The sequence below is a fragment of the Hyperolius riggenbachi genome, chromosome 2, assembly GCF_040937935.1.
Source record: "Hyperolius riggenbachi isolate aHypRig1 chromosome 2, aHypRig1.pri, whole genome shotgun sequence".
Lineage (NCBI taxonomy): Eukaryota > Metazoa > Chordata > Amphibia > Anura > Hyperoliidae > Hyperolius > Hyperolius riggenbachi.
This window is the reverse complement of record NC_090647.1, coordinates 382,505,845-382,520,330: the sequence shown is the minus strand read 5'-3', so window position 1 is coordinate 382,520,330 and position 14,486 is coordinate 382,505,845. Positions and strand designations below refer to the sequence as shown.

The 14,486-nt window shown below is 42.7% G+C and overlaps 1 protein-coding gene across 4 annotated transcripts in view; it reads left to right on the top strand.

Moving 5' to 3' along the window:
- The window catches only part of TRAF3IP3 (TRAF3 interacting protein 3), a 513,908-nt gene that overhangs the window by 132,121 nt on the left and 367,301 nt on the right, over positions 1–14,486 (top strand). For all 4 annotated transcript variants that reach the window (XM_068265590.1, XM_068265592.1, XM_068265589.1 and 1 more), the window contains one exon: positions 804–1,204. In XM_068265590.1, coding sequence (XP_068121691.1) covers positions 804–1,204 — 401 coding nt within the window. The remainder of the gene's footprint in view (positions 1–803; positions 1,205–14,486) is intronic.

The window sequence follows — 14,486 nt, the reverse complement described above, 5'->3', positions numbered from 1 at the left end:
CTAGTTATGTACATGGGTACAGAGGGAGACACGAGCAAAGGTGTATGCAATGGCAGGAATTTTAAACCTCAAGTGAATACAGGAGAGTAAAGAGAGATGTGGAAAAGATGGAAGCCCCCTGAGACGGCGAGTAATAGGAATTATATATTTATTTAATAAAATGAAAAAGAAATGGACTGACCCAAGGGGTAAGTGAGGAATGGATGGGGGATATGAATGATTTAAGCTTGGAAAATATTGGAGTTTTGGGATATAGGAAATTCACGAGATGGATAGAACTGTATTGGAGATTTGATATAGTGCAAACTTGGGAAATAGAATAATAGGAAATGGAGGAAACAGCACAGTAAGGATTGGGAATAAGTATTTACAGTACGTATTGTGAGCATTATTTATAGTTGATGGTTCCTTGTTTTTCATTTTTTTATATAAAAAAATTGCATAATGTTGTGTACTGTATATGTATATTGCAAAAAATTTAAATAAAGATATAAAAAAAGGGTGTACATTGAAGAACCCTTACAAATATTACACAGCTAAAAAATATTCTGCAAGGAAAGGGATGAAAAATGTCTATGTGGCAGTAAAACATATCTTTGAAAACACTTTGGGAAGGGCAGGAAATTACTAAAACTTCAATAGGGATGTCAGCATTTAATTCCAATCAATATAAAATATATAGTGTGATGTTTGCACATCACCACATTTAGTTAAATTTACTTTGGTTGTATGACAAAAAATATCATGCTTCTTTATGCCTGTAAATGTTTTATCATGCAGCTCTTATTTTGTCTGTTATCCAGGCTGCAATCTAAATCAATGTCTGAATGAAGAATACAGTAAAGTTCTACCTTGGAATATGGTCATGGCTGGTAAAAGTGGAAAGTCAAAAGTGAGCCAAAAGCTAAATGAAAGCTTTGAGGATAAACACGAGAGGAGACTAGAGTTTCATGAGACCCTGAGAAGCCGTTATAATATCACCTCTTGTCGCCAAGAAAATCCAAACTGGGGAGCTCAACAACAAAAATGCTCTCCACGTGAGAAAGAGTTCTTTAAGAGGAGACATCTTTGGTTTAATAAGTCTGGAGGGTTAAGAGTCAGGTCTCGATCTAGGTCAAAGAATTGTAACAGATATTCATTTACAGAACAGTGTTCAGATGCATCCTTTCAGAGCAAGCACCAACATTCACCAAGGGACATTAAGGTAAATAATATTAATGTGCATTTTTTTCATTGTGTAGATAATGCTACATTCTCAGAAATTAATGTGGACTCATTTTTCTTATATTACAATGATACAGGTATGTGTGATTTAAAGTGTGTGTACTTATACATCAATGTGCTAAGTTCAATAATACTGTGAACCAGAGATGACCCGAACGGTTCCTGGCGAACTTCCGTGGTTCGCGATCGCGGCGAACCGGGAACTTTTCCGGAAGTTCAGTTTGTCCTCATAGTGCATCATGAGGGTCAACTTTGACCCTCTACATCACAGTCAGCAGGCACATTGTAGCCAATAAGGTTACACTCCCTCCTGGAGCCCCACCCCCCCTTATAAAAGGCGGGCAGCGTCAGGCAGTGGACTCACTCGTGTGCCTGCAGTAATTAGTGAAGGGATAGCTGATGCAGATTCTCATAGGGAAAGCTTAGTTAGGCTCTTGTAGGCTTGTTAGCTTGCTCCTGGCTGATTGTTATTGCTAAAAAAGCACCCCTCAACAGCTCTTTTGAGAGCTAATCTTGTTCTTGTGATCCATTTTTTTTTTGTGGCCCACTTGCATTATATACAGCCCTGTCAGTCAGTGTCACTGTGCCTGTCTGTGTGTGACAGGTGCACATGTAATACCCATCACTGCATATACCTACTACCTGTTGTGTTCACTTCAGTGCACCCACCTACCTACGCGAGCGCACGCAGTGTCACTGTGCCTATCCGGTACCTGTCTGTGTGTGACAGGTGCACATGTAATACCCATCCCTGCATATACCTACTACCTGTTGTTCACTTCAGTGCACCCACCTACCTATGTGAGCACATGCACTGTGATATACCACTCTGTGCATACCTGTTAACTGCACCTGTGTGACTGACTGAACATTGTATTAGTCAAGTCAATGCATACCTTTCACTTCATCCCCCCCATATGGACAAAACAAAAGGCAGAGGCAGGCCATCTGACAGATTTGTTCGAGGTCGCGCTGTCGTGATTTTGTGCGGCCCGAGACCAAAGTACAGTGTTCAGAAGAAGGCACATGCCATCAACCACCAATATTATCAGGACGTAGTTGACTATTTAACACAGAACACCTCATCTTTCTCAGCTTCCGCACGGAAGCATGACATATATTCCTCCACCTGCTCTGATTCTGGCACCCCACTTAACACTCAGTCGGAGCCACCACCAAAGTGCCATCACCCCAGGGCTCAGCGGTGTGGAATTTTTTTGTGTGTCTGCCTCAGATGAGAGCAATGCCATCTGTACTCTCTGCCACCGAAAATTGAGCCGTGGAAAGACCAAGACCCGCGTAGGGACAACTACCTTACGAAGGCACATGATTACAAAGCACAAACTGCAATGGGATGACCACCTGAGGGAAAGCAGCACACAAAAGCAAATCCACACACCGCAGTGGAAGATATGCAATTATTTCTCAAAAAAGGCAATACCCAAACTGTACCGTGATGTTGAAAGGCAAGTGTTGGATCAGCGTTGGATCAAGGGACCATCTGACCATATGGTCTGCAAAGCATAGTCAGGCCTGCCCAAAGACTAAGTCAGTCCCCACACACAGCATCTCTGCCTGCACGCCATGTGACTGCCTGCCCCAAGACTAAGTCGCTCCCCACACAGCAACCCTGCCTGCAGGCCGCTTGACTGCCTTCTCCGCCACCACCAACAGGGTCCAGGACTCCAGACGGATTCCTGAATTTTTAAGGCCGCTGCTAGCAGCAGTCGCTATAATGTTTTCTCAGGTGCATGTACATGCCTGCCTAAATTTTCTGGCTGCACAGCAGCTGAAACAACAAAACAAAAGAAATGTACATGTGCCAACTCCCCTTCGTGATCATTACCTTGCCGCGGTGAAGGGGCTTGCGTATCACAATGAAGCAATGACCGCCGGCTATGTGAGTGTCTTGGGGGGGGCACACCCAAGAAGGTTGTTGCTTCATTGTGGACAGACCAAATTTGATCAGCTGGACAGTCACTGTTCTGTCATTTAGCTACCTCAGCCCGGCGACCATATGGGCTTGAAAACTGCCACAGCCTGCACTCTCGCCATGGTGCGCACTAGTCCAGCACGGCCGTCACTACACAAATAGCTGTTTGCGGTGCGTTACACAGTGAGTTTGGTGTGTCAGTGTGAAGCAGTACTCTAACTACACTCCCTGATTGATGTATACACATGCAAGATGTTTTAAAGCACTTTAGGCCTGCAAATTAGCATTCAATGTGATTTCGGCCCTTAAAACGCTGCTTTGCATCAAATCCAAATTTTTCCACTGGACTTTTGGCATCTATCCCACTCCGCCATGCCCCTCTCCAGGTGTTAGACCCCTTGAAACAACTTTTCCATCACTTTTGTGGCCAGCATAAATGTTTCTAGTTTTCCAAGTTCGCCTCCCCATTGAAGTCTATTGCGGTTCGTGAAAATTCACGCGAAGCGACCTTTCGCGGAAGGTTCTTGAACCGAAAATCGGAGGTTCGGGCCATCTCTACTGTGAACTTGCATTGCTGGTTTTTGCCTTCCTTCTAAAATAGAAGCTTATGATGAATTACACTATTTACTCAACCCCTTCCAGACCGAGTTGGTTGAAATCTACATCCTGTATGCGACTCTTACAGGCCGTAGATTTCAACAATTGTCGCCGTGCAGTCACGCCGCTCACGCAGATTGCGCTGTTCTCTCCCACCGCAATACACGCACCTTGCCGTCTATATGATGGCAGCACTGTGTGAGCCGGTCAGAAGCCAATTTAATTGGTTCCTGACCCTGATAGGTTCAGGAGCCAATGAAAGCAGCTCCTGACTGCCGCACAGTGCTCTGCTGTCATAGAGATGGCAGAGGGTGGGGCCTGCAGCGATGGGCGAGCGGTGTGACTGGCAAGAGCAGTGGGACTGCGTGGAGATTCAGTAGTAAGTGCCATTTTGTGCCGCTTTGCTGTACCAGCAATCTCTGGTCCTTAAGGGACCAGAGACAGCTGGTACGGAACAAGTTAAAATGAAGATAAACAATTGTATTTATCCTCATACTCCCAAAAATGACTTTTTTTTTTAGATATGCCATGGTTTTATTTTATATTTAAACATTTACACAGTAGAATTAACCAGTTCACCCCCAAGGGTTTTTACCCTAACGGACCAGAGCAATTTTCACCTTTCAGCACTCCTTCCTTTCATTCGCCAATAACTCTTTCACTACTTTGATCAATGTTTTTTTCTGCCACTATATAGGCTTTTTGGGGGTGATACTTATTTTCAGCAATACATTATCTTTTTATGTATTTTAAAGGTAAAAACAAGGAAAAAAATGAAAAAATACACTATTTCTCCAATTTCATACCCGTAGTTTTAAAATAAACACTGCTACTGTGTATAAAACCCACACATCTTATCTGCCCATGTGTCCTGGTTATCACAAGATATAAATTATGTCCCTAGTACAAAGTATGGTGACAATATATTATTGGAAATTAAGGTGTACTTTTTCTATATTGTGTCTTTTGTTTTCTCATTGCATACTACCAATGAATTCAAGCCCTTATTTGCAAATATAACAGTAATACACCCTCATAGCATACATATTTAAAAAGCTGAGTCCCTAAGGTAACTATTTATGCATTCTCTTTTCAATTCTGTCACTTTTGAAGTTTTTAATTTTGGTACAGAGTATATAGAAATAATTTTATTGCTTCTCATTTAGTTTGCCAAAAAACAAAAATCAGATGACACATGCATAATCTCTCAAACACCCCAAATTCTCTTCTCTTGCTTGTCACGGTTAAAATGATACCCTATACACATCATCAGATAGTGTTTTGGCCACATAATACACTGTTAATCATGAGCAGCACCAATGTATTTTTCAAGGCCATTTTTTGCACCAGAAACAATACAGTCATTCTTTCCTAGCAAAACCCCTGGAGTCTCAGAACATTTGATACAGGTCATAAATGATACCATTCTGAAAGCTAGAGAACCACACCTACTCAGATATACATATTTTGTAACATTTGCACTTATGCAGTTTTACTGAAATTGCACCATAACTTAGAAAATTGTATTTTTTTTACAGTTTTTTTTTTACTTTGGCATGAAAAGACAATTCAAATGACATATGCATAATCTCTCAAACACTCCAAATTCTCTTCTCTTGCTTGTCACGGTTAAAATGATACCCTCTATACCAGTGGTCCTCAAACTAAGGCCCGCGGGCCGAATGTGGCCCCCTAAGGCTTTCTTACCGGCCCCCACACAGAAAATGTATTGCTTATAAATGCAGTCAGCTACATCTTTAAATATTGGTGGTCCACATATGGAATAGCAGTGCAGCACCCCCCATCCACATGGAAGCCAGAAAGCAGAAATTTTGCTGGTTTCCAATCAAATTCCACATCAGGTGACACTGCTGTCCAATTGGCTTGCAGATTGTCACCTGGGTATGCTTCACTGTCTGGTCCGCAAAGACTTCTACATCATTTTATGTTTACTCCGGCCCACCAGCGGTCTGAAGTATGTTGACCCGGCCCTCAACCCAAAATGTTTGGGGACCCCTGCTCTATACATTATCAGATAGCTTTTTGGCCACGCAATACACTATTAACCATGAACAGCACCAATTTTTCTAGGTCTTTTTATTTTTACCAAATGTAACAATGTGATTCTTTCTTCTGCAGTTGTAGGAGAAAGGCAAACCGGGCACCAATAGTTTGCAAAACACCAATTTATTTCATCCCATCCATAGACAAACACAGGCAACAAGTAGCTGGTCTAACAGCCGTTTCGCAAGCTTGGTTGCTTGCTTCCTCAGAGACTCTGAGGAAGCAAGCAACCTAGCTTGCGAAACGGCCGTTAGACTAGCTACTTGTTGCTTGTGTTTGTCTATGGATGGGATGAAATAAATTGGTGTTTTGCAAACTATTGGTGCCCGGTTTGCCTTTCTCCTACAACTGCTGGACATTGCTATATACTGGAGGTACATATAGTAACCACCAATAACCCCTTCCGAGTGTCTGACCACTATTGCATTTGGTGCCGATTTTTCTTCTTTGCTCCTTTGAATGCACTATAATTCTTTCTTCTCAAAGCCCCAGGAGTGTAAGAACATTCAATAAAAGACACAAATGTTACCATTCTGAAAACTAGAGACCCAGACCTACTCAGTTGCAAATAGAATAATTTAAGTGAGGCATATATCACTATCCTTAACACTAATGACAAATACTATACATTGGAACTCACCATTTCAGGTCTAGCAGGATGGAGACAATCCAGAGGTCATACACCAAGGCAAGCCAGTGGTCAGAAGATGGGGGGTGGTCTGCAGAGTAAAGTCTTGTGGCTAACACACTCACCTTGCAGCAGAAAGTGGGAAAAAACTGTTTGCAGGTTGTAGGTTGTTGTGGCTTTCCTCCAAACTTCTGGGTTTCCTCCCACACCCCAAAAAAGGTGGTAATGTGAACTATCGGTAACTGTGAGCTCCTTTGAGGGACAGTAAGTTGCAAAAAAAAGTAGAGAGGAAAAATAAAAGTCCAGTGAAAATTTAGGGTAAAAAAAAAAATAACTGCTGAGGCTATGATAACATCCCGGGGAAAGCAAGGGAATGTAGCAGAAAGGGGGAAGAAGGGGTTACAGAAGCTAAACTAAGAGAGATTATGACAGAATTCTCTAGGGGTATGCAAATTTCAATGGTGGAAGCTTTACAGTTAACAATCAAAGAGGCAGTGTCAGAGGAAATCAAACCACTGAGGGAAGCAATGGGGGCGATGCTAGAGAGAATTGAATAACTAGAAAGAGAGATGGAATCACTGAGTCCTCAAGTTAAAGAGCTGAACAAGACCATGACAGCTCACAATCAATTGCTCTGGGAGGTGAATTGTAAAATTGATGATTTGGAGAATCGGGGGAGGAGAAATAACATTAAAGTCAGAGGAGTACCATCATTCATCCCCCCAAAGGAACACCCTACTATTGTGCAAAAACATTTTAAGAGGTTCTTAGGTACAGAGGACCAGGGCGATATAGAGATGGACCGTATACACCGCATAGGTAAAGAAAAAGTAACTAGACATGGTCTCAGTTGTGACGCACTCTGTAGAGTGCACCATTTTTAAAAGAAGGAGCAGCTACTCAAAGAAGCCCAGATAAAAGGCTCACTACAAGTAGATAACGTTACAGCTGAACTCTATCAGGACTTATCACAGAGAACAATAACACGCAGAAGGTTACTCAAACCAATTCTGGATAAAGTAAAGCAAAAAGGGGGTCGTTATAAATGGAGTTTTCTGCTTTCTATTAATATAACTGTAGAGGGAAGATCCTTTTGGATCAAAGATGGAGACCTGCTTGATCAGGTCCTGAGTTTTCTGGACCTCTCAGATACACAGATACAGGTCTGGTACTCACTGAAAGCCAAGCAACTTCTGCCTCGACATCACTGGCCCTGGCTTTGATCCCTGGTGGAAGTAGCGGGACCCCCCCCCCTCCCCAGAGGGAAGACGTTGACGTACCAGTGGTAGTGCACCGACATAGGTGTCTATGGGACATGGGTTAATAATGGTGGAAGATCTTTTCAGGTCAACCTACGATATTGGACCTTTTTGGGTGATGCATGTTTGTATGATTGGAATATGGTGTGGTTGGCGCCCCCTGGACATATGGTTCATATCTATATATTGATTATCTTATATTGCTTAGATAGCAAATCTATACTCTCCATATTTTCGGGATCCCACTTGGTTTTAATCATATTTTGAACTAATAAAGATTAATATTTTAAGAATTGAAACTTTGAATGTAAGAGGGGCAAATTCCAGAATAAAAAGAGGCAGGATTATTGATGAACTATCAAGGAATAAGATCGACATAGGTTTTTTGCAGGAAACCCATATTAAAATTGGAAAAATCCCTAAATTCCCTTATAGAAAATACAGTAATTGGATTATTAATGCGAACCCCAGAAAAAAGGCTGGGGGAGTAGCAATTGTTATAAACTCTACATTAAATTTTAAAATTGAAGATATCTATAGAGATAGGGAGGGAAGATTTTTAATGGTACTGGGAAGGGTGGGTTTGGCATGGAATACTTTAGCTAATCTGTATGCCCCCAATAAGGGCCAGACAGGTGTAATATCAAAATTCTTAGAACAGGTGAAAGAGAGAGGGAGGATTATCATCGGGGGAGATTTCAACTTGGTTGCGGACCCTGAATTGGACAGTACTGAGGGTTCTACAGGACTATCAAAAAGGGAAAGAAGTAGGTATAGAGACTTGGTTAATCAATATAGTTTGGTTGATGTTTGGTGAATATACAACCTGGGGATGAGAGATTACACCTTTTTTTCTTAGGCACACAATATGTTTTCCAGACTGGATTTCTTTTTGATTCCCCAGGACCAGATTCAAGGTATAATTGATGTGGAGATTGGAGTGACAACCTTTTCTGGTCATGCACCAGTGAGAATGACCAGAGGACCCTATAGAAGCTCCTGCCTATATAGACAATGGAAATTGAACACTGAATTTTTGGCAGATAAAAATATAATTAATGAAATTTCTAGCTCCATCACCGACTTCTATAAGTGTAATCGTACACCAGGCATCTCCGAAATACCACTATGGGAGACCTTGAAATGTGTGCTAAGCGGAATTTTTGTTAAACTGGGATCTAGAAAGAAAAGAGAAAAAAAGGAAAAGGTAGAAAAGTTATTATGTGAGTTGGGGAGTGCAGAGAGTGTTCATAAACTAACTCCGAATAGTTCAACATGGAATAATATGGTTAAAATTAGGGAGGAGCTTAATGAGTTTCTAGATCTATGTTTCTTGAAACAATATAAGTCTATAAAAATACAATATCGCCTTGGTAAAAACAGGTCTGGTAAGGTCCTGGCAGAATTGCTTAAAAAAGAAAAAAAATAATTATGTTGAGAAAATCCAAGACCGAAATGGAGATTTTCAATATACGACACAAAAAATCGGTTCTGTATTTGCAAAATTCTATAAAGAGTAATATATTATGGGGGAAAATGAATCGGATCTGATGAGAAGTGAGCTTTTAGATCAACTAAATTCTATTACGCTAGATAACAAACTAAAATAAATTCTTGAGGAGCTCATTCAAGAATCAGAATTTCATGAAGCACTAATAAGGTCAGTAGGTGGTAAATGTCCGGGACCGGATGGTTTTCCGGTGGAATTTTTTTAAACTCTTTGCATGTTCTCTGGCACCACACTTTTGTGCTTTGGTAAATGAGAAGGGAGGGGGAGGGATTTTTTTCGGAGGGCACTAACGTGGCAACAATCTCTTTAATCCCGAAGGAAGGAAAATCACACCTAACATGCGGAGATTTTCGCCCAATATTTATAATGAACTGCGACGTTAAAATTTATTCCAAGATATTAGCCATGAGGCTAGAGAAGATTGAGGATTCAGTACTGGGACCTCAACAGATAGACTTTCGTAAACAAAGACAGGTAAAAGATAACATAACCATAGATGCAGAAAAAGCCTTTGATAGGCTATCGAGGGCCTTCCTACTGGATGTAATGAGAAGGATAGGTATTGGTTCTAGTTTTGTAGAAAGAATACGTAGGCTATACACCAACCAGCTAAAGTAAAAATAAATGGGTATCTATCAGAGAGTTTTAAATGATCAAATGGGGTACGCCAGGGTTGCCCTCTCTCCCCACCAGTGCTGTTTAACTTCTGTCTTGAACCCCTAATTAGAGCTATACAAGATGTTCAAATTGAAGGTATCATATGCGGTAAGGAGGAGATAAAAATAATCGCTTATGCCGATGATATTTTACTCAGCCTCTCCAACCTGGATATATCTTTGAAAACCTGTTTAAAGTGGTTCAATAAATATAGTATGGTTACTAATTATAAGCTAAATGAGCAAAAATATATAATCCTCAACATAGGTTGTATGGTAAAAACAAGAATGGAAATATTGCATTTTTCAAATTTTATTTGGGAAAACCGAGCAACTAAGTATCTGGGGGTGCGAATATGTGCTGATAATAAGGAATTATACAATTATAATTTTAAGGACATTATGTTAGATTGCAAGAAATCCTTACAAACCTGGGATCTCTTGGGTAGAATAACTATATTAAAAATGAAGATCCTGGGGAGCGCATGCGCGCAGCGGTCTGAGATGGACGCCTGATCTCAGAGCTGCGCGATACCGGGAAAGTAATCAGCCGTAATTGCCGCTACCGCTACTGATCACTTCACAGATGGCACAGGCGAGTGGAGGAACATCCCCTACATCTCCCAGGCTATGGCTCAGAGCACCAGGCACAAAACCGGGTCTAAAAACCAGCAGAACAAAGGCTCCGGAGACATGTCCAAGATGGCGCCCGCTGTTTCCCCGGAGCACGAGACCGACTCCACTGCAGATGAGGGGCAGGCCTGCGCTTCCCCAATCCTATGCATCGATCACCCTCCATCACCCACAGAGCAAATCACCCTGGAGGAGCTGAGAAACATAATAAGAGAGGAGGTAACGGGTGCCACCAAGACGCTTGGAAATGAACTCTTGCAAGAAATCCGGCAACTAGGCCAGAGAACCGCAGCCTCAGAGAATCGCTTAGATAATGTCACTACCGTATTGGAGGGGCACGAGGAAGATATCATCTCTCTACAAACAGAGGTACGTGGCCTTCACGACAAGTGGGAGGACTGGGAGAACAGGTCCCGCAGGGAAAACATACGGATCCGTGGTATTCCGGAATCCGTGCAGGACCTACAAGGGTTTATTACAGCCCTGTTTCAGGAACTGCTGCCCGGCATCCCCTTAGAGCAGCTCGAGATGGACCGAGTACACAGGGCCCTCTCACGTCCTATTGCTAATGGCCCTCCCCGGGACATAATCTTAAAACCCCACCACTACCTCACTAAGGAAAAACTCCTACACACCTCCAGGAATAAGCCTGATCTTTCGTTTCAAGGTCATTCTTACCAAATTTATGCGGATCTGGCCCCTGCGACATTGATGAAACGCAAAGAAATGCGCCCATACCTAGCCATTCTCAATAATAAGGAGATCCGCTACCACTGGGGATTCCCCTTCCAGCTTATCTTTACCTGGCAAGATAAACAGCATACTGTACGCAACTTGGACGAAATCCGGAAATGTTTTCTGGCACTCGACCTTCCACTACCAAAGCAAGCCCCTAAGGACACCACTGACGGTACACCGGACCACTCCCAAAACAAGAGCCCCGGGAAATCTACTCCCCCTGCTACCCCTAAAGAACAACGCACTCCGAAACACCGCTCGCAAATCCTGAAGGAGCTCTCGCAGCAGGTATTCCAGAAGGTTCCCTGACTCTCCCATATAATCAGAGATACTTTATATACCTGCCTTAACAGGCGTGCATCATGCACGGCGTCTCTACTTGAACATGGGCTGCCCTAAACTCCTTAACAGGGCCTAAGCACCCGTTTTCTGGGTGGCACGTTGCCACCTCTTTTCCAGTATTCGTGTGGGGATCCGCAGAGGTAATGTACTTTGACTCTCTCACCCACACATGTGACATCTGCTATCAAGCGATGATAGTCGCTCGGAAATTGCAGTTGAAATCAGTTGAGTTGTAAGAGCTCCAGCATAACGATGCTATTTTCTTTTTACTACGCCCATATCTGTTGAAGCTGATGCTTTAAAATGTTCACTGCATTTGTGTTACCTGTTTTATGTAATAAGCATTCTACACGCTAACCCATTTACCTCCGCAACGTTACTGTTTAAATGTTTAGAATTTTTTTGTAAGTTTAGGAAACCTACCTACAAGATACCTATATTGGTGCAAGCTGGCAGGAGCGCATGATGACTAAAACATATTGTATCTATCAGTAGGTTGCAATCTACGCACGTGCATTCCTCCTAAGCTACCACCCTAGTTATAGATAGTAATCATAATAATCACTTATGCCTTACTCCATTAAGACCCCCGTAGAGGGGCTGGCTCAGGTATATTACCTGATCCAATCTGTTGAGCAACCTTTTCGCTTGTTTGAAACGTTACCCTAGCTTATGAAAGGCCCGCCCATATCCCTAGGTGGATACGCCCCTTTATGCACTACATACTTATACACAGTATTCATCCTACCCCTGGATCCTTCTTCCTCCGGAACGAAGGAAATAACAACTGGTGCGCAAGATGCAATAGCTGCCCTGACCCAGTACCCCCCTTAATTTTCGCCCACTCTGCTGTCTTAGCAACCTGCAGGTAGCGTTTCTTACAACCCAGAAAAGTTCCCATAAAGGTCAAACTCTAGCACACTAGAATATCTCTGAAGGGTTAACACCTGAACTCATTCCCTTTGTCGCATACCACATTTTGCTGACGTGCATTGAGGTGAAATAACTTGTTCTGACTATAGATGTTCAACACCTAACAGCTATTAAAGATGAAAAACGCTTTGTCTTCAGTAGATGTGTTTCCCTTCCATATAGCTTAATGTTGGGAACCCTGGTATGCAAGTGAAGCCATCAAACCAAACCCCAGTTCTTGCGTAATTAACCTGCACGGCTTAAGCCCTCCACGCCGCTCTGGAGCGTAGATGGTGGCCCCCAGCATCACCCCCATCCAACACCCCCCCTACCCTCCTCTCCCTCCAACCTCAGTGCCAGGTAGCGGCACTTATCATTACAATTAAGCTATAATAGCTTCCCTTTTTCGACATGTGCTCCACCTTGCACCCAATGGGTACCATTACCTTGATACCCCATGGGAGCAAAATGATGCTTTTATGCATCCTCACTTGCATACAGGGGGTCTCTATTTCTCAGAAAACCCCCACCTTTCTCTTGCTTATTCTCTCTTCCTTTTCCTCTCCTTCTCTTTCCACCTTTTCCTTAGCCAGCCTGTTCGACTATGACTTCACTCTGGGACTGCGGGAAGCGAGTCCCGGCATCAACATAGCTCCCCTACGTAATTTTGCATATGGCCCTTAATGTTGTCTCCCTGAATGTAAAGGGATTTAATTCCCCTAACAAGCGCTCTAAGGCCTTCTCCTTTTTTTGTGCTCAACACGCAGATATTATTTGCCTCCAAGAGACCCACTTTCAAGCATCATATACTCCTAAGTACCTCCATAATACCTTCCCCCAATTTTATGCAGCTAACGCGACAACTAAACAAAGAGGCGTCCTCATCGCATTCCGACGGTCAGTTAACTTTATATGCCATAGGGAACTGAAAGATACCAGCGGAAGATACCTCATATTACTAGGCACCATCCAAGATGTAGACGTCACAATCGCATCTTACTATGCCCCCAACACAAATCAGCTTCCCTTCCTGAAAAAATTCTTTGACCTTTTATCCTCTCATGCCGTTGGCACTACAATAATTACTGGGGATTCCAATTTATGCCTTCGTCCACACTTAGACAAAGACAACCCCGCCAACCCCTCCCCATCAGTCGGGGACGTACGCAATGCCAAACAATTTGAAGGATTACTTCAATCAGCTTCACTAGCAGATTGCTGGAGAGAACTACACCCAAGCAAAAAAGAATACACTTTTTATTCTCACCCTCATAACACCCAATCACGCATTGACCACTGCTTAATTAAATTGCACTCGCTCCCAAATCTAACAGCATCTAAGATCATCCCAGTCCCGTGGTCTGACCATAACGCTGTCTCCATCACTCTGTCCTCAATTATCTCTAGGCAACCAGGCTTCCGATGGAAGCTTAACCAATCTTTATTATCTGATACTGCGGTCGTGGCTGCGTTGGAGGGTCATTTGAAGGAATACTTTTCCCTCAACTCTGGCGTCAATGGGGTATCGGACTATACGGTGTGGGAAGCCCACAAAGCAGTAGTCCGAGGTCAAATCATAAGTATCTCTTCTAGTAAGAAAAAGAAAAAACGTCAGATGCAGGCAAGCTTAGAACTTGCCTATACGGAGGCAACAGAGCAGTACAACAATGATCCCTCCCCAAAGAATAAGCAAACCTTATTTAAGGCGGAAGAGACCCTTAATCTCTTTCTATCTAGCGCAGCTGAAAAACAGCTCAGATGGAGTAAATACAGGCTTCACGTTAACTGCAATAAACCTTCCGCCATGTTTGCCCGCAAACTGAGACAATTAGACCCACAGTACAAGGCCCTTAAATTGCAGACAGACCACAACACCTTTACTTGCAATCCAGCTAAAATAGTTGAAATTTTTCGTAAAGGATTAGAAAAGGTGTATCAACAACCCCCTACTAGAAGTGGCATATTGGCGGATAATATTCTGGGGTCTCTC